At 38.9% G+C, this 20,368-nt stretch overlaps 2 protein-coding genes across 3 annotated transcripts; both read right to left on the minus strand.

Moving 5' to 3' along the window:
• Window positions 1-11: 11 nt before the first annotated feature.
• On the minus strand, window positions 12-6,482 carry LOC103713589 (ultraviolet-B receptor UVR8-like). 2 transcript variants are annotated; one of them, XM_088706387.2, is made up of 6 exons: window positions 3,681-6,482; window positions 3,332-3,599; window positions 2,898-3,247; window positions 2,404-2,808; window positions 1,511-1,895; window positions 12-688 (listed from the first exon to the last, which is right to left on the minus strand). In XM_088706387.2, exons 2-6 carry the CDS (start codon window positions 3,557-3,559, stop codon window positions 440-442), a joined length of 1,617 nt encoding a protein of 538 aa, XP_088562513.1. In that variant the 5' UTR covers window positions 3,560-3,599; window positions 3,681-6,482; the 3' UTR covers window positions 12-439. The 2 variants fall into 2 exon arrangements, with proteins under 2 accessions (XP_088562513.1, XP_026662702.3); XM_026806901.4 differs by having other exon boundaries at window positions 2,898-6,482.
• A 140-nt stretch (window positions 6,483-6,622) lies between these two features.
• On the minus strand, window positions 6,623-19,364 carry LOC103712454 (MA3 DOMAIN-CONTAINING TRANSLATION REGULATORY FACTOR 1-like). Its single transcript, XM_008798982.5, has 4 exons — window positions 18,769-19,364; window positions 18,392-18,637; window positions 8,999-9,093; window positions 6,623-8,777 (listed from the first exon to the last, which is right to left on the minus strand). The coding sequence occupies exons 2-4, from the start codon at window positions 18,609-18,611 to the stop codon at window positions 7,002-7,004; spliced, it is 2,091 nt and encodes a 696-aa protein (XP_008797204.3). The 5' UTR covers window positions 18,612-18,637; window positions 18,769-19,364; the 3' UTR covers window positions 6,623-7,001.
• Between the last annotated feature and the right edge of the window lie 1,004 nt (window positions 19,365-20,368).

Genomic DNA, 20,368 nt, shown 5'->3' on the forward strand with positions numbered 1-20,368 from the left:
CAGCAGTGTCATAGATTCTGAAGCATTAGAGTTATATTCATATTCTAAAATGTAATGCCGCTGATTGGAATTCAGTCCAAACCATGATCATCATGGAGTACAAGTTCACATAGTCCCTGATTCAATTATAATTGTGATTAGTTGCTGCTGCATCTGGCCCTTTGTAGAGCAATGTACTCTACAAAGGCCTTCTTGGAGAAAAAGCATGAGGGCAACAAGTTTATTCTCGCCTGCTTCTAGCTATTGCTAATAAACTGAATTAGAGATCTTTCACATTTACATGTAGAAAGAACTCAAATTTAAACATACGGTCGGAGAGCACTATAAGCATATGAACTAAGAAGTTGTAGTCCTGGCTGGTAATGATGGTCCATATGATACGAAACCTAAGGAAGCAAAAAAGAATGAACAAAATGCTTAGTATCAGAGACCTCGGGAACTAACTGAGATCGATCTGGACCCTTTCTGGTTTAGCTTTCATGCCCGGCTGCCCAGAGAATTCAATGCCCAGCTGACCCTTGTTTCCTGATCCAAAGGCATAAAGCTTCCCTGATTCTGTTAGTACAAATGTGTGCACATCTGCAGTCCAACTTGATGAGTTCGTAGGGCCAATCTGCACGATCCTTTCAGTGACTTTATTGAGCGAGGTAACCAGCTTTGGCTTTGTTAGAATTATGGGACTATAATCCTGCATCAAAATATGTCAAAGTTCAGCAACATCTAAGGAAACTAAATTGGTGCTTGTGCTTGATTACATTGCTTCAAAACAGAAAATTGGATGTTAAGTCCAATATGGAAATCAATCATCAGATATATGTGCATGATGCAATCTGCATGCTCAAGTCAAGGATGTTAAAATGCAGGCAATAATGGTCATTAAGAGCAAGAAAATGCAGTCTGAGCAAAATTATGGAATTTCGAAAAAGTTCAGTATGGATTTAAAATCAAAACTGAAAAGGAGTATTCATTCAATGTAAATATATTCACTATATTCTGCATATAAATGCAAATTTTCATACGAATGGATTAGAAATGTCTAACACCGAGCTTCATAGCATCTTACATGCAGTTATTTTATTTTTTCGAGTCAAAAAGAATGTGAAATGCACAAATTTCATGCATAAGAGAATATGACAAGATCAGCAAGAGCTGAAGACCATTTCACTTAAAGTAGGTATTGCTCTTGTACCTACTGAGGCATCAATGATGATTCTGGTCCTCATTGTTCATTTCCATTTAAAACTATACTTTCTGAACGAAAAAGGATGAATCGACCACTCTGTTTCATTTTGCAGAATGCAAATGAAATTCTATAGCTATATTTTTTATGGAGAAAATTTTCATATGTTTTTCTTCAGAAAGAAATTCTCCCATGTACATATAGTTCTAGAAAGCTTATCCTACAAATGATTGGTGATGCTCACTCTTTTACTGCACTACTAGAACATGTTCATCTGCACCTCAAAAACACAAGGAAAGCAAGTAAAACAAGTAGAATGAGCATACAAACCTGTCCACGAGCTCCAATTATGTGACCCAGATTTGAGGATTCTCCATACCCAAATGAGTAGATATCCCCAGCATCAGAGACCACAAAAGTGGTAGAATCGCCTGCTGCAACATAGACTGCCTTAATGTGGCTCAGGCCTTCCACTACCTTGGGAAGAGCCTGGTAATCTTCATTGCCATGGCCCAGGCAGCCACAGTTCCCCCAGCCCCAAGTACATACCCGCCCGTCTCGTCCCACAACAGCAGCATGCCAGCTTCCTCCTGCAAGGCAGACAGGCTGCAGGTTCAAAGTGTTAAAATGCGCGACCAACCTCGGGTACTTCTCATGAGCTGTGGAACCATGTTCTAGCTTTCCTCCCAATCCACAGCCTACAGTGTACACAGACCTGCATTACACTGAAAAGTGAGGTGAATTCTGACAAAATTGGGGAGCAAAGGCCCCTACAGATTGTGGAGTGCAAGCAACAATCTTGGATTTCTTCCTCATAGTGCTCTTAGTTTGAGAGGGGAAGAAATGGAAACAACGAACGATTAATTTACTGCCAAATACTCCTTCAATGAAAATTAATTTACTGATGTCAGAGAGAATGATATAAAGCATTCTAACATACTGTCATGCTGTATGAAGTTCCATTCAAGTGCATGATTATTGAAGAATTTCAGCAATGCCGAAGAGATCAAGTTTTTGTATAATGACGTATGAGAAAGATCAGCTCTTTACAAGCACACTACATAGAAAGACAAAGTGTGAAGGAATTTGATTGCCAGTATTTAAAACTCCCCTTGTTAGAAATCTTGTTTCATAATATGTTCTTCTTATATTAGAAATCTTGTTTCATAATATGTTCTTCTTATATCTGAAGTTGAAAGCATATAACTTTCAAGAAAACTTACAAGCCATTAGGTTGAAAAGCAAGTGCTACAAGGTAGCAATAGCCAGCAGCAATCTGAACCACAGGTAAATTCTCGAGAGGACCCAGGAGAGGACGGGGCTCTCGGTCGCTCGAATCAGTATGGTGGCCTAGCTTTTCATAAGCTCCCCAGCATAAAGTATACACCCTGCCTTCCCCAGAGAGAACTGCAGGGAATAAGCGACCCATTACTGCTTGAACAACAAATATATCCTTCAAAGATTCCACTAGCCGAGGCTCTGCAACAAGCTTCAACTCATGATTCTGCAAATCTGCTTCTCCTTCAAAATTGTCCTCCCCAAATGCATAAACTCGCCCGGTATCGCTGACCAGCACCGTCTTGCCCACTCCCACTGCTGCTTGAATTATTCGAATGCCTTGCAGCGATCTGTCAACCACCACCAAATGTTTTGTTCTCTATAATCTCTTTCTACCTAAATGTGTTCATAAACCAACAGGAGGAAATTTTAGAAGCACCTGATTAGCTGCGGCCGTGCTTGATTCTCTAAAGTGCCGAGGCCGAGCTGCCCCGAGCTATTGTCACCAAAGGAATAGACCGCACCGCTGGAGGTCACGGCAATGCTGTGGCCAGGGCCTGCAATTGCCTGAGACTTCCCTCTGCGTGTAGAAGATTCAGCCGCCTGCAAAAACTTTAAGACCAGCTTCCAAGAACCACCACATCGCTGCTTAAGTACTTCCCTTTCCTCTTCCACCATTGCCTTAAAGATGGTCCTTTTGAGGCACATATCCAATGCAGCAACCTCAGGCAGGGATAAAGAGAAGTCAGGTGCGAAATTGGCAGGCTGCTTGAAGAAGGAACATGTGGCCTGCAACAACCAACCACAGAGATCGATCAGCAGCAGAAGCATTGCTAATTCCAACACTGGGAAATGGAAAACATGGCTACTTGCCTCAAGCCTCGCAAGATCCTGCGGATCGAAGTTACAAGAAGTGAGGATATGGAGGACCATGGAGGGGTTCGCCGCCAAGGGGAACTCCCCGGGGACGGAGTCGCCTAAGCCATGGCGCTGCAGTCGCCGTTGGAGGGCGGGGAAGAGGAGCGAGAGCGGCTGGTCTATGATCTCAAGGTTCTCTGTTGAAGGCGCTGCCTCAGCCGTAGTAGTGATGGTGGTGTCCATGGCCGTGCCGCTAACTTAAAAACAGTGTTTCAAACTGCAACTTCAAACCAAAAAAATAATCATCATCAAAACAACAGCAGCAGCAGGCTCAATATAATGCATTTAAAATTGCAACACTCACTTTTGATCGCTATGAAAAGATTTGCACAATGCTGGAGAGTTGAATCTATATGAAAAAAAAAACAAAAAAGAACAGATTTTTAAAGCCATAAATAATACCCTTTACAATGAGAAAAAAAGGAAACAAATACAGAGACCAAATATAAAATAATTTCTACTATGTTAAACTAAATCACGTGTGATATGAACAATATCATTTTTGGAAAAAGCAAAAAAAGAAAAAAATTAATATGAAAAAAAACCAAGCAGTGAAATCTATTAACTACAAACTTGGTATTTAGGATCAAGCAAACGGAAATCCAACAGAATATAAGATCACGCGAATCGGCAGAGGCAGATGGATCGTCACTGGAGATCATTAACGAAGGAAAGTAGAAATAGATATAGTTATAGGAGGAGGGTTAGGGAAGAATACTAATATGAGCACAATACCATTTAAGAAATTCAGTATCTTGGGTCAACCAAAGAGAGGAATTCCATCTAAATGGGAAACCTTTTTTTTTTTCCTCGAAAACAAATAAATCTGATAACTGCGAACTTATCTCCTGGCTTCCCTTATATCCGGGCCTCCCCAACCGTCCACGGTTTTCTCGCGTCCTCGTAAATCCCGCCTTACGAGTTTCAACACCGTTGGATTTGCTTTGACCCCACCGTGGACCAGCTCTAGACTTGAGGGTGCAACTTCTTGTGGTGGAGTCAAACCTGCGACCAACTCGTGGTTGGCACTTGAAGAATTCACGAAAAACTACGCAGGACCAGCTAAAAGTCACTGGCATCCCATAGATTGGATTTGGATTACATGGATCAAACTTCAAATTATAACTAGCCTGGGTTTTTAATGGCTAGAGTTTGGCATCTGATCACATGTAAAGTTAGTATGGATGGTTGTGATCCTTTAGTTTGAGTTGTTCATCATTTGTGTGCCTTAATAAATGTGCACCTAATTCAGATAGAGGCACTTATCTTGTATCTTTCCCTGAGAATTACAACTGAGCTAAGCAGGGTTTTGGCGATTTATTGTAGAAGTGATTTTAGTGGTGACATCTAGACGTACAGAACTTATCTACTTTTTAAAATTTTTGACATGTATTTCTTTCTTTCATCTTTCTTGATAGAGATACGAGAATCAAAAGAAATAGAAATTCTAAACAATATTATGTTCGTATGAGTTTCTTGGCTACTCTACTCAAACTTATGGATTCAGGTTGTATATTTCGTCTAGAAGAATGATTGATCTTCTTTCAAGATGTTGACTATTGAATATAGATTATAAAGCACTCTAAACTTCTTCATCCATCCGCATGCATGGATCTCAAAATGCCATTGCATGATCCAACGGTGGATTCATCTGAAGAAAGGGAATCATTCTTTCATGTGAAATATGCAACCCCTGTCCAGACTTATTTCATAATTATCATCTTCCCATGGAATGGTTGAAATCAACTTTAATGGGTCGATAATGGAGACTAAGATATGTGTTGAATTCATAATCCAGGATCTATTATAGATGGCTGATGCATGTGGGAGCTCATAACCTTCTTCCACATCATACCTAGCTTATAAACATCTACCTACGTGAACTAAAAACAACTATAAACGTTCAACCACAAGATGCCTAGCTTATAATCTTCTTCTACATCATACCTGATCCTATCTTCATGAACTAGGACTCATCTTAATGGTTATATCTTTTGTACCTGGAAATTCGAGACTATCTTTAAAGCAACTTGCACCTTCGCGGAGGGTAATTGACTACAAATGAGGATTTCACAACATTCTTCTTTTCACACTTTCTTTTATCTATTCTGGTAAATGTTGATAGTGTACACTGCACTTTTATTAGATCGCCCTCTTTTAATTTTTTTTGGTATACATTGGATCACCTTTACTATACAAAAATATATGTTTGTAGTAGTCTATCAATCAGCAAATTAAGGACTCCGGAATAAGTAATTAAATCTATTAGTTTTACATGGCATTCCATATCATAATAAAATTCAAGGAGTTCATTTTATTTATTTATTTGTTTATTTGTTTGCTTGTTTGTTTATTTATTATTTGTAAATGCCCTCTCACCTTGGTAGTAAAGATTCTTGATAGCTTTACCTGAGACTAAGTTCAGATCCACTTAAACCTACTCCTTTAAAAGTTCCTTTTCAAAACTGTATCATATAACCATCAAGTAGAAGGTGATCTACTGAAATCGTTAGCTAAATAATAGATACTACTTTGTCAAGCTAACCAAAAATCTAGTTCTCCATGTGTTTTGATAAGAAAAGCAGGGCTGTTCTGATATTGTTTTGGGAAAAACTAACATGTCAAAAGCCGAAGACTATTTTGTGACTACAACCCGATCAACCGTCAAAAAAAAAAAAAAAGAATCATGACGGCAGGGCTTTACAAAAATGGAGGGGAAAAGCTCAGATTCATGCCTAGTCATCTATTAGATATAAATTTAGCATGCATCAATTGCATCATCTAAAAAAGTTTCCGACGAGCGGATTAAAGTTCGCAGCTAGGTCTACAGGCTGCTTGCAAGATTTCAATTTTAACTCCCACATAACAGTAGAGCATAATAGAAATATCATGTCAGAGCCAAGAAATTCAATAAATTTTTGAAGTGAATATGCTGCATATTATTACCAATCCCATCTGCAGCAAAACCTAAAGTTCGCAGCTAGGTCTACAGGCTGCTTGCAAGATTTCAATTTTAACTCCCACATAACAGTAGAGCATAATAGAAATATCATGTCAGAGCCAAGAAATTCAATAAATTTTTAAAGTGAATATGCTGCATATTATTACCAATCCCATCTGCAGCAAAACCTAGAATCCAGCTTTGCTCGAGTATCAACACAACCCAACCCTCCATCTTATGCATGATAGCACAGGGCTTCTGTACTTCATAGCGACTGATGCTCAGATGATAATAATGCCACACGGTTGAAAGAAAATAGCAGCAAGGATATATCCTGAATGATCGGTTTAGGGCAAATTTATACAGGTCCAGACCTTTTTCATGGCAATATCAATACATCCTTAAAACATTTGTCTAATGTTTCCTCATTGCATAAACTACGCAGAATAAGTGATTCCCAGAAGCAAAACCAACCCCTACCAGCTACCTCATACTCTGCGGATAGATGTCAAATGCTCAGTGCAAAACCATAAAAAAAATAGGGTGAGGCCTCCCATGTTTGGCTGACAGAGCACATGCAGCAACACTAGCAGCAGAAGTCCTGTGAGGAAGGAGTGCATGAATTGACAGGAGAATCAAACTGGTGCTTCAGGTGGCCGTGGCATCAGGAGATGGAACAGCTGCTTAAAAGGATGGCAGGAGCCAGCTGTGCTTCCTGCCATGCTCTATATATGATTGAAACTTTTCCTCGGCATTGGGAATGTCAAGAGCCAAGTCATCAAGCCCATCCCTCACCCTGCAAAACCCTTTTGTCATTTGGTTGATGGTGATCAACCCTTCACTGAAACTCTCTTGCAGCAGATCCAAAATCCTATCATTCTTCTTTTCCATTGCCATAACTAATGCTTTCTTTACGACTTCATGGTTGAAAAAAGGCATCCCCAGGTCACGGATGCATTGGCATGCTTCCCCTACATCACCACCAGTCTCAAACTCCTCCAAAAGCTTTGTTATCTTGTCCTTTGCATCTTCCACTGCCCAACCCGAGCCCCCACCCCAGCATCTCAGAAGCCTCTCACCTGCATGGCGAGCAGAAACAAGCGAGCGCGCCATGCGAACAGTCTCGCTTCCACTACAATTAGGTGGGATCTTGCTGCTGATCTCCTCCAGGTTTAACGGGGCCAGCACATCATCAATTACAGCCCTAGCTAGAAACAGAGCTAGCTCATTGGAGGCATCTAAAATGTCCAATGCAGTATCCTCTGCAGACTCAAGTAGCATAATAAATCCATTAACAATATCATCCCTCGAAAAGATTTCCATACTTAGTGCAGAGAGCAGGACAGATGCCATTTCCTTTTCCCTGTTCTTTCGATCCATGGCAAGTGTGATCAGTTTCTTGATGAAGACAGGATTATACTCTGGGGTGGCAAGGTCTTCAAGGCTTCGAATGAGTTCAGGTATGTCATCTGAGAGAAAGTATTCATGTATTATTGTCACCACTTCTTCCTTATACTTTCTTAACTTCTTGTTTTCTTCATCTCTGCCTTCAACATCTGCATTAGCCAACTTCAGGAAGGAAGGGTCGAGCCATCCTTCAGAAATTGCTCTCGGTACTAGCAACTGGAACAGGGATTTTGCAGAGGGAATATCAAGAGAAAGGTCATCGAGACTCTCGGCAAGCCGTGAGAAACCCTTGGTCGTCTGACTAGAACTAATTAAACATTCTTCTGCTGCTTCTTTTAAAAGCTTTAAAATAAGAGGCTCCGATGTGGGGATCTCCATAGCAAGTATCAAAGCTCGTTTTACAACCTCATGGTGGAAGAATGAAACCCCCAACTCCCTTATGCACCTACAGGCCTCTGCTGTATCTCCACTCTCAATATATTCCCTCAACAAATCTGCGATCTTCCTTTTCACCTCTTCAACAGTGAAGTGAGTACTACCACCCCAACGTCGCTCAACCAACTCTGCATGGTGGGGTGCTGAAAGATAGCTCTTTTCAGCAGTCTGGATAACTTGAAATCCTTTGGAAGACTCAGCAAGCGTTCTCTTCACCCTAGTGAGGAAGGCAGGAGGTAGGATATCATCAACAACTGCACGGGCAATGAACAAGGCAAGTACATCGACAGCATCAAGTATGTCGAGTGCCAGATCGTCAACAGACTCGAGAAGCATGACAAACCCTTGGCTGATTTGAGCTGAACTGATGACATCAACATATAGAGCAGACAACAGAACTGATGCCATTTCTTTTTCTTTGTCATGCCGGTCCATTGCCATGGAGACAAGTTTCTTAACAAAGTAGTAATGGTACTCATCAGAACCAAGATCTTTAAGATCGGAGGAAGCCAACTCCACATCACCAGTGGTGAAATACTCTTCAATGATTGTCAGTACAGACCTCTTGTAGTCATCGAAAGGGGTTGACACTGTGGCACCAACTAACTCATATGGCTCCTAGCATCACAAATAATTACAATAATTAAACGCATAATTCATATATGACTGATCCACAAGTGAATGTATGAGAATATTTCACTACATTAAATTTTTCTAGAGCAAGAGAAAGGGTTACTGAAAAAAGGAGTAACCCAAGCATGCACACAACCCCACGTGCAAACACACACACACACACACAGAGAGAGGAGAAAAAGAGAGAGGGGGGGGGGGGACCATACCTCACCACTGTCATAATTTGGATCATTACGATCAAGGCATGAATTAGAATCAGTATCGAGCAGTTTGCCCCATGTGCCTTTACCACCAGCACCATCTGCAACCACAAAATTAGCGAAAGCATGTTAGAAAAGTAGGCAGAAGCTGATGCAGCGTTGCTGGTATATAAAAATAGAAAGCTTCTAAGGCCATCTATGATAGATAATATTACAAACTCTGCTGTCAATCTGGAAACAAACAGAAAAGAAAAGACATTGTAGCAATATGGTGGAAACAGGATAATGGTTAGTGACTAAATTGAATAATCACAATGTAATGCATAGCTGAATTTGCAACATTCTTGGGGATTAACAGTCAAAAATTCCCAAATCTTTCATTGAAAATAGACCATCTTGGTTAGGCTGCCAATGGAGCCAGTCTCAATCATTTCTACATGCCACAGCCATCAATAAGCATCTCCTAATACGGCCAGTGCATAGTGATGATAGTGTTGGTTCACACACAGAATTAGTAAGTCCTAGCGCATAAGTCTCAGTTCTAAGGTCAAGCTTCATTCAAAACAACAGGTGAGTGCCTGGATGCAGTCCATGCAAACACACAAATGAATGCACATTCATTCAACACCATGGAAACGACAATTTAGAGGCTCTAGAATAAACTGATCCTAACAATTCCTCCCAGAAAAATACGTCCATAACCATGGAGAAGCACATAATTCAAAGGATTTGCTAAAAGGTAACATGTACTACTCAAAAGCACTGAATTTCTTTTCCGATGCAAAAAATACCAATGAATGGCATTTCCAGATAAATTATTCCTTCATATTGTGATCATTTTTTAATTAATAATATTGAATATTTTCCAAGAAAACCATTGGATATATCGACATGATTCTGTTTTCCTAGATGATTCTAGTTTTCTCTATCCGAGTGAAGCAGGCCATACATGATTCCTGAGACCAGATCCTACAACTGAATCATCCTCACAATACAAGTTATCCAGTGCCAAATTGAAGCAATTAGAATAGCAAAAAGAAAAAGAAAAAAAAAAAAAGACAAGAACCTGCCCTCAAAATAAGTGAAATTATTCATCAATCTAGTTATAATGTTCATTGACAAGAGAAAATATGAGAATCTAAAGGGCATGTGAAAAAGGCATTTTAGTGTGAGAAAATTTGTGGCAGAGGATCTGAATAAGCAACTGAGTAGGTGGTCTTAAAAAAAAAAGGAGAGAGAACAGGATGGCTTGAGTGTCCTCAAATAAATCACTTGGACTGGATGGTTTTAGCATGAAGATCCATAAACTTTTCATAGGTAACTAAAACATGTTCTGCAAAACTATAAACTCATCGAGTACCATTTTACGGTAAGTTGCTGATTATTGAGAAGAGCAGAACCACAACCAAATATATTAACTTGTTGGTGACTGGGTCAATTTGCTGAAGAAGCTGTTTTTGAGAATATCATGTTTGGCTTGATCTTTGACTCCATAAGTTTTCTCAATAAATGAGCTGAGCTTGAGAACTGCCTAGCTTGCTCGTGTTTGGCTTGATTAAGCTCAAAATACACATGCCTTATGAAAAGTGAACAGATGCTTTGGGGCATTTGTTAAGAATAGTGACCTCAATTTCATATATTATATGCCAATACTGATAGAAAGTTTAAAGCATTTAAGGAAGTATACTACCTAAATTTACTGCAAAACCCCAAATTCCTAATATTAGCTATTTCAATATCCCATTCATGTTTACCAAAATAAATCTGAACCACTCGTATGGTGGCAAAAGAAGAAGTGCAAATGCAATTACTGGAACTGGTAGATTGCTGGAAATTTTAAAGGACAAATTATGTGAATTTATTTAGTACCTAAAAAATTTTGACCAATTGACCCTAGGTGCCCAATGCAAACAATCAATATCATTAATTAATAGACAGGAATCACACAAATTGATACCAGATATGTACATGTGTGAACATGCGAAGATTGAGTCAGCGAGCAAGTGAACGTGTTTGTGTGTGTGTGCATGAGTGTCCGTGTGTGTGTGTGTGTGTGAGAGAGAGAGAGAGAAAGATGACCTATAATACTAATGCCGCAACTGAGGCATCAATTCTTTTGTTGCAACATAAATCCTAACGATACATAAAAGCAGCTATATTTCCCAACTTATCAATTCCCATATCACACCTAATTAGATTTCTCTCTTATGTATAAATAAGGGATTCCATGTTGTTGGATTTGGTAAGGAGCCAAGGGTGAAATTCTCTTCAAGTTGGGATTTCTATGAACCTATGCATAATAAAAGCTGTTCAAGATTAAGAACGTAATATAGCAAATAAATCTTAAACAATTTCATGAAGAAGTCATATTAGTACTTAATCTATGCTTAAATATTTTTGAGACTTATCCTTCATCTTGAAATCTGCAGCAGCCACAGATATTTGCACGTGCATTATAAGTTTTTAACATGATGGATAATCTAAATCGAAAATCCACACCATTAAACATGACCTTCAATCAAAACATTGTATAGTGTCACTAATTGTTCACTTCGTAACCTTTTGATGCATAAGCAGGAATTCTCTAAACCAATATAAGATTGGACTGCAGGCATTACAAATATTGTATGTCAAGTTTAATGTGTGGATTTCCATTTCAGAAGTTCAATCGCTGATTCTGCACATGCTGATAAAATAAAGGCTCCAATTCTACTACTAACACTCCCCACCTCCAACCTCCCAAAGACACAAACACATAATTTAATAACAAAATGCACTACTTAGATTTGTTTAAATGATATCAAGATCAATTTAATGAATGAAGTATAAAAATCTCAGCTATGACAATCTGAACAGCATATTAAATCACACAAAATTCTCTACAAACCTCAGGTTTTCACGAATCCCTAGAACAAACTGTTTTTAAATATATTAGGTTGGCACATGATTACCAGAGCCAAGTTCGAACAATCTTGGGCATTAGTTGACTTAGCTTGGCCCACTTCCCCTTTCTTCAGATGCACAACTAACATCATTACTCATTTTGGTCTATGATGTTTATTTCAATAAGATAATGTGGACCGGCCATGTAATTTGTTGGGACAGATATGATTGCCTATTCCATTTTTGTGTCCTTGCCCATCGACTCCCCAAAACTGTGAACAAACTTGTTATCTCTCCACATCCTTCAGCCCTCTTGTATTTATTAGCAATAGAGATAATAAAGAACCAGATGATATGTTAGTTCTTGATGGAGTAGAATAATGTTACATATGGGGCCTCCAGTAGATACTAGAAACTCAAGTCCATAAACTTTAATTATCAAACTGAGTTCTAGAAGAACATAGGGGATTACACCCAAAGGACCCACAGGAAATTGATGATTGTATTGTCGCTTCCTTAGTCCAACTCGTTTGAGTAGCTAATACATATCTGGCAATCTAACATGCCCCTAAACCTGCTAAAGCACCCAGGTTTTTCTTAGATTACAAAGTGTTCTACAACTAGACATGAGGAACAATTTTACCCAGGGAATACGCTCCACAGGAATCCCTAGTATTCTCAACAGTGTGCAACAACATAAGATTGGTATTAACTTGAGATACCACAACATTGAATAAGCATGCTGTAATCATATAGCCTCCATGTGACAACTAGTTAAACTGTTAGCAGATGTTTTAAAGGAACTTCTATTAGGTGTTTCAGCTAAACCTTGGCATTAAAGAATACCTTCACAGATTATACTTAGAAAATGGTACAAGATTTTCTTGTCATGGTAATATATACTCTTACAATTTTGATGGTAGCCCTTTGATAGGTTTCTTGTTACTGGGATCAGGCACGAGGGTCTACACCTAGATAGATTAAACACCCACCTTGGGAAGCTAAAGAATGGATGATGGCAATGCTTCATAGGATAGACCAAGGCATTATAGGACAGTCTTCCACAAGATTTTTAGAGCATCATAAACAAGGTCATCAAAAACCTACAAAAATTTGCAGCATGTACATCATTTCAAAACACAGCATATCAAAAGCCTCCTTTTGCATGTATCAGCAAGAGATGCATAACAAGGCAAAGGCATCATACAAGAAGCTAGTCATAGATCTTATAATTAGAACACACACAGAGAGAGAAAGAGAGAAAGCATAGATGTGAGAAAAGAAAAATATGAGAAGACAGAACAAAGAGTAGGAAAAAGAGACAGATGTTACATCTAGACAATGCATGTTGCCCCCAATGCATGACGCTTTTCTGCTTTTATCAACACCCCAGCCACTAGAAAATATATGAATACTTGAAACGATAGAAGCAAGGAGCTGATCCAATCCTATCTGACCATTAAATCTGGGATTTCATCAACATATATGATCTGCTAATAACCTTCAAACAAATAATATTACAAATATTATGCATGCACTTCTCAACATTCTGACAGAAGGTGCTCACTCAGCTTTACCTCGAGAAAAATGCACTGTTATGATCTCACTAACCCAGCAATGCCAAAAGGGAGCCATTTAACACCTAAGAGTATAATTGGTACGCTCGATATAGTTGTCAAAAGTTGCTTGCAAGAAACCTATTAAATTTTCATTCCTCCTCTAGATATCAGTAATCATGACCTTAACCAGATTGAATTTGTTGCCAACTGCCTTTCCCTAAATCCCTGAAGAACCCCAAGCAGGAAATTGCTCACTTCTTTATCCGAAATAACCCAGCTGTATTCCATTCCAATCAGTCAAAGAGTAAGCAAGAAGGAACATTCAAGAAAAATTCAATAATCTAAAGTCTAAACAAACAAGACCTCACAATCCTAAATGTACTGAAATGATGGAGAAGAAAATAACTTTCCCTGAATTTTTAACAACATAACAAAACTGTCCTCTAGCAAATCAAGATAATTTTAAAGTCGCAGAAGCTCTTTAAGTAAGGATACCGGCAGTTAGGGGAAAGAACAACTTGTTCCCCCAAACGAGAGAGAGAGAGAGAGAGAAAGAGAGAAAGAGAGAGAGAGAATGTGGCAGTAAATGAGTTGACTCTAGGTCCTGAACTTACTCAGATTTTATCTAGTGATCAAATCTAATGGTAATAATGATGGTAATTAGTAGGATTTATGAATTGCAACCAAAAACGCCCAACACAATAACATGCCGGTGCTTCATAAGATTTTTTTTTCATTTACCTGAATGTGTGTATCTTTGCATAATAGGAGTTATTCTAGGTCCTGAGCTTACTAAGATTTTATCTAGTGATCACATCTAATGGTGCTCATAATGATGGTAATTAGTCAGGGTACTCATAATGATGGTAATTAGTTGGGTTTGTGAATTGCAACCAAAAAAACATGCAACATAGTAGCAACCAGTGCTTTATAATATATATTTCTAATTTCCATGCATACTTGCATTATGCATAACTAATAGGCGAAAAAAATAACCCTCTGCACTTTGTATGGAATTGCAAATACCCCTTGCATGTCTAATTGTTGTAATGTCCACTTTGCATTTTTCATATTATTGCAATGTAGCCCACCCTCCTTCCAATTCAGGTTAGGGCTCGCCAGAGGTACCTACATAGCAAGTAATGTAAAGTAATTGTCCGAGGTGGACTCTTTTTTCTCTCTGAGAAAACAGAATCCCATGTGGACCCACATTATACAAAAATATCACCATACCACCTCTCTTCCTTTCACCACTTCCACCAACCTTAGAGAGAGTAAGCGAGAGATATAGCTTCCTCTTTCGACACCTTCAGCAATGACGACGAGGAGGTAGTAAGGGGATCCACCTGCCCTTCGACAATGATGGCTACCTCGGTTATGACTCCCACCTCTCATTGTAGTGCTTCGACGCCTACTCCTTCACTATCGATGAGGACTCCAAGGACCCAGCCAACAATTCCCTCGCCAAAGCCTTCGACACAGGTGGGGCTTGAAGCGGCAGAGATAACGATCTCCCCATCTACCATGCCTCCGGTAATGATAGCTTTCCTCGCTCCCCAAAGTGCTTCGGCTACCGCCTCCTCGATCCAAACCTGAACTTCGGCTCCTTGTCTTCCTCCTCGATGCCGGAATCCAACATGAAGGCCTATAACGTGGCAGATCATGGCAAGGTCTTTGCTACCAACAGCTTGATCCTATCGCCCCAAATGAGATGCAGTCGAAGGAGGGGTTTATCCCACTGGAAAGGCGATGGTGAGGCCTTTTTTCCATGGTTCTGCTTTTTTGATGCTCTCTTTCTTTGATACTTTTGAATCGTGTTGATTTGTCTAGACATATAGTTCTTGGTTATATTTGTTTTGGTGATTTGGTCCAAGATTTGAGTTGATATTGCTTAGATCTATGGTTTTCTGTTCATTATTTTGTAGTAAGAAACCTAAGAAGTTGGTGAGTTGCCTTCTGATGCTTTTGCAATCCGAGGTTTTGGAGTTGAAACTCTTTCAAGTTTTTGACTTTTGCGTCTCTTGGATTTAGGTTCATGGCGGAGGAGGTGGAGGTGGCGGGTGTAGAGATAGGCTCGACAGAGGAGGCAGTTCATGGCAGCAATCGGTGGTGAGAGTGATGGAAGAGTTACTAGGGTCTGGCACTTGGACTCAACTGAGTCCATGTCAGGTTCCTTCTTCTTGGAAAAGGGAACAAGTCCACTTCAAACATACCACATAGGCACCTCCAACGAGCCCTGATCCCAACTGGAAGGAAGGTGGGCCACATTGCATCAATATGAAAAATGATGGATTGACATTACAGGGAGTAGACATGCAGGGGGATATTTGTAATTCTATACAAAATGCAGGGAGGTATTTACAATTCTATATAAAATGCAAGGGGTTATTCTTTTTTAGCCTAACTGTTAAGATAAGTTGTTTACTTTACTACAAGTGCTGAGCACTAGGATGGGAAAAGTTTTCCCCTTTTTCCCCGATGGAATGTATTATCATGGTATTGCCTCCAAATTGGCTTCAAGTGCTAAGGAGTGTCCAAATGTCCAAGTGCCTGCATATACATGCACATCCAGATCTACTTGACAAGCTCTCTAGTGAGAGATTCAAAAGGCCGGTACATGGTTGAACATAGACAAAAACTAATATGTCAAGATGCCATCAAACAAAAAGTATAAATCAGGCTGAAACTATGACCCAGCAAGATCATGTGATCATTGCATTTGAAAACAAAAAAAAAGGCTCCTCTGCCTAAGGTCAAAATTAACATCAGATGGTGGAAACAAAAAGTAAAGTGTACAGGCTGTCAGTATGGTGAGGCACTTGCCTCAAACAGAAAATTCATAAGCTTATGAGTTTTCCTTGATAAAATAGAAATATTTAGAAAATGAGAAAATCATGTATAAATAAAAGATAAGGGATTTAGCATTGTATATGAATCTCATACTGCACCAAATTTGTAAGCATTTCTTATTCCTAAGATTCCAAATATTAAGCAATTACAGTGTTGATTGTTGAACCTCGTATCAATCCAACACGCTTCAATATATATGTGAAAGACAACATAGCCTTTAATATAGAAGCTGGGAATTTGGTCATCTCCCAAGCATGCCAAAAGAACAAGTAGAATATTCATCCCTCCATTCCACTGCTTGCATTTAACCATCAACATGGTATGTGTATGTCTTCCACAAAAGCATATAAAAAGGTGCAAGGTATGTACCAGAAAATTAGGTACTTTAAATGGTTCATATACTCACTTAGTATGGAGCTCTCAGACAAGTCTCATTGCGCTTCTTGAATGCTTTGTATTAGCCATAAAAACAGTCAAAATCAAATGAATATGCATTACAGAGAAGACATATAAGATGCAATGTTTTGCATGTCACATGGGCCTTTTTATGTGGTTCATATAGCTGGCCTCACATAGTCTCTCTCTCATATGAGCCATCATGGTCTTTTAATTCAAGGTTTGAAATATCAAGACAAGCACATAACAGTCACTCCATAGTATGATATGTACCATGGTATTATACCAATATAGGGTACCAGCAGGAACCTTATCACTATGGGTAATACGGGTCAGTGAGTGGTAATGTGCCAAACTGTACACACCCATACCAACTGGTACCATAGGTTGGCTCATTTTGAAACATAAGATGGGATGAACCTTATACAAGATTTCTTAAGCTGAAAAAAACTTAACAAAGACCTAGTAAATCTTTTCAAGAAGTTCAAACTGGAAAAAAATTCTAGTAATTCCTGACTTAGAACACATGTCAAAGCACATAAATCCAAAGAAAATGCTCGTGTTGGTTTCTTGTCACCATGATAGTAAGTTTGTAGGACCTAAAGATAGCCAGATAATGATGTTCCATACTTGAGCCCATTACCATTAACATCATACAAAGGAATAGAAGGAACATGTCTTCTTTACATTGATTGTTGGAATAATTAAGCCTAAGATCTGTATCTTTTTCCATAGATGAGCAACAACATATAAGTGACATGCCTCATATAAGTTGGTCCATGGCATTGTCTCTTATAGCCCTCACACAAACCTTGAAACACTATCGTTAGAAGCTCTTCCTGAGGATAAGGCTACAGTCCTCAAATAAGCTAATTAAAACTAAAGTTTATTTTATGCATGAGATTCTCATGAATGCAAAAACAACTAAGGTCTTGGATGTGTTAAAAACCATAGGTACAATAGCTGTTCCACTCACCATCCCAGATCCCAAATATCAACTTGAATAGCCATAAAGCCTTCTATAAGTTTAATTTATACCCAGAACAAGAGTTTGTCCAAGCTATATTGTCACATCAACAATTTTCTTCCCCAACAAACTATGCAGAGTTAATCATTTGACATGCTTCAGATTACATCCAGGCATTACGATCGCATCTCGTATGTGTTCTTTCACATAAAAAAAAAGACAAATCCACAACTAAAGTATATTGCAATCAAAAAAAAAAAAAAATAGATTGCTGAATGTTTAATAAATTTTTGCATCCTAATAATTATCTTTTTACCATATGATTTTCCAGACTGCTACGCCATAACTAAAAAAAAAAAGGAACACAAGCTCAAATGTGTTTTTCTAATACATTATTTGCTTATTAAATTTAAGCTGTAGGGTGTTGTTGTATGCAAAGTAAAACCAAATAAGTCAGAAGTTCTAGTTCTTAACGACAGATCCACTTATGCAATTCAAACAACTTTATTTCTTACAGATAAGAGCACTAGTAACAACATTTATAATTTACTAGAAATATAAGAACGGAAACTGAAAGTACACTGAGAATCAGTTCTAAAGTTCCCTAATTTATCTTAATTAAAAACTTATAAAGCGCAAAACATACTAGATCAAAAGCAATCTTCATGATGGTATGATCCACAATTTTAAAATAAACGCGAGTTTTGTTTTTTAAAAAAAGAAAGAAAAAAAAATGTCACCCACCCTTCTTCACGCGCACTAGTTTCCCCGAGTGCGACCGTCTCACATGCCTCAGGCCAGGAGTAGCCTTCCCACCAGCCCCGCCCTTGTTGTGGTGTTCCGAAAACAATAAAGAAGTCGGCGATCTCGGCGACGAGGACAGCACCTCCGCATTCTGAGCCGCTATCTTCAGCACCTCCCTCTGCTCATCCGTCAAGAAACCCTCCTTCTTCGGCGACGCCATCTCCCACCTCCCCTACCCCACTTAACCTGTAATCAAACCCCAGATTACCACCATATCTTCGATTAGCATCCCAAACTCATCTCAAATCAAGACATTTGATCAAGAAACTATTAGACAACAGTGGAAAGTAGAAATGGATGCTTCAAAGAAGCCATACCTCTGGAAGCAGAAAGCAGCACGAGAATGGAACTTGAACCGGAGAAAAACCCCAAATCCGGAGGCTAATCCACCATTAAAATCACCAACACCGCCCTTCCCCAAAACGATCAAGTCTTGGCCCGGAGGATCTCGAGACAAGACCGGCTGTGAGGGTGGGAAGGGGAGAGAAACCCTAGAAAGCAGAACACTATTGATCGAGCAAGCGAGCGATCGCCTTTTTTCTCGATATCTCGAAGCCTCTCTTTTGCCGGCTTAGATCTTTGCCTTCCTCCCTGGGGTCGAATTGGATTGAGATGAGAGAAGCAAGAGAGAGGCTTTTATAGGGAGGCGCTTTCGGTTTCGAGGATACGTCGGGCGAGGGCTTGTCTTGTCGAGTACATCCCTATATCCTGTTTACACGTGGCCGGTCCCGTTCTCGGCCGGCCTAGCGCGGAAATTAGGGTTTCTTGGCACCGCCTCTCTGAGCTGCTGCCCTGATGGCATGTTTGATCCTTCCAAGTATGGCTGAAAAATGATAATAATTGGATAACAATTTTGGAGCAGTGGTTTACATGGACTTTCGTTCGAAAAGGACAGATTTATCTTATTCACATGAATCTACCATTTCATCGCGTAATAGCTACTTCAAGAACTATATGGATAAGTTCGAAATGCTTTGAGATCTATGATCGTCGTTGTGAAAGAAGATCAATTATTCTTTTGTATAAAAGTTGCGACATGGATCGTTTAGTCTATGTAACAATGCAACTTTCGTCAAGATAATCTAGGTGAAAAGATTGCAATCGATCTGCATCTCTAATACAACTACCAACAAACTTTATCTTTAGTATAGAACCTTTTATCAAGTGATATTTAGATGAGGTAATCATCATAATTTGCATTTGTTCTAAATGAGAGTGCTCTAATACAAGTTAACAACGCTAATATTTGAAAAGAGTTCAATAGACTTGTGTTGCTTCTTGGTGTTAAAACATGGTTAAATGACTATCAATAAAAAGTACATTCATTCTCAATCTCTCTACTATCAATAAAAAGTCTAATTGCATAGTTGCCTCCCACCTTAGCATGCAGCCTACCCATTCATGCCATTGATTATTTGGTCCCTCGAGTTATTTTGTTAAAAAGAAATTATGGCGGTTATATTACTGCACATAATTATTATGTTTCTTTCTTAACAAATAGTTAGCAACATATTTCAAAATTACTTGTCAGCTAACTCGTTTGATAACAATACTTGTAGGCCTATAAATAGGTTGAAGGATAACTCATTGGTTATTTTGATTACTTTATCATATTTAGCAATGCTTACAATCAACTTTTCATTCTTAAATTTCCGGCGAACATCGGTCCATATGTAGTTAATTTTATATTTCATACTTTTGGACAACTCATTATCTTAGTATTTGTAATAGTTTTTGCTCAAAGGAAGTATGCCATAAGATTTCTTGCAAAACCGCTCAAAACTAACTGTCCAAGAGATATTTCGGCGAATAAGTAATAATTTTTATATTTTTTGAATCAAATATTAGCAACATCTCTCTTGTAACAAAAGCAAAGTGAAGCTTTCTAGGTATTATGGTTAAAAAATATCTATTTTA

This window comes from Phoenix dactylifera, chromosome 11 (genome assembly GCF_051530095.1).
Source record: "Phoenix dactylifera cultivar Ajwa chromosome 11, Ajwa_hap1_PhDact_Kaust_v1.1, whole genome shotgun sequence".
Classification (NCBI taxonomy): Eukaryota; Viridiplantae; Streptophyta; class Magnoliopsida; order Arecales; family Arecaceae; genus Phoenix; species Phoenix dactylifera.

Bases quoted from the DNA above. Each gene is read 5' to 3' on its own strand.
- LOC103713589 (XM_026806901.4), bottom strand. From the start codon at position 3,559: ATGGACACCACCATCACTACTACGGCTGAGGCAGCGCCTTCAACAGAG. The intron at 2,809-2,897 runs GTGCTTCTAAAA...GGTGGTTGACAG, and splicing joins GCACGGCCGCAGCTAATCAG to ATCGCTGCAAGGCATTCGAA. The intron at 689-1,510 runs GTTTGTATGCTC...ATTTTGATGCAG, and splicing joins TAATTGGAGCTCGTGGACAG to GATTATAGTCCCATAATTCT.
- LOC103712454 (XM_008798982.5), bottom strand. From the start codon at position 18,611: ATGGCGTCGCCGAAGAAGGAGGGTTTCTTGACGGATGAGCAGAGGGAG. The intron at 9,094-18,391 runs GTGGGTGACATT...TTGTGGTTGCAG, and splicing joins ACTAGTGCGCGTGAAGAAGG to ATGGTGCTGGTGGTAAAGGC. The intron at 8,778-8,998 runs GTATGGTCCCCC...TTGTGATGCTAG, and splicing joins CAAATTATGACAGTGGTGAG to GAGCCATATGAGTTAGTTGG.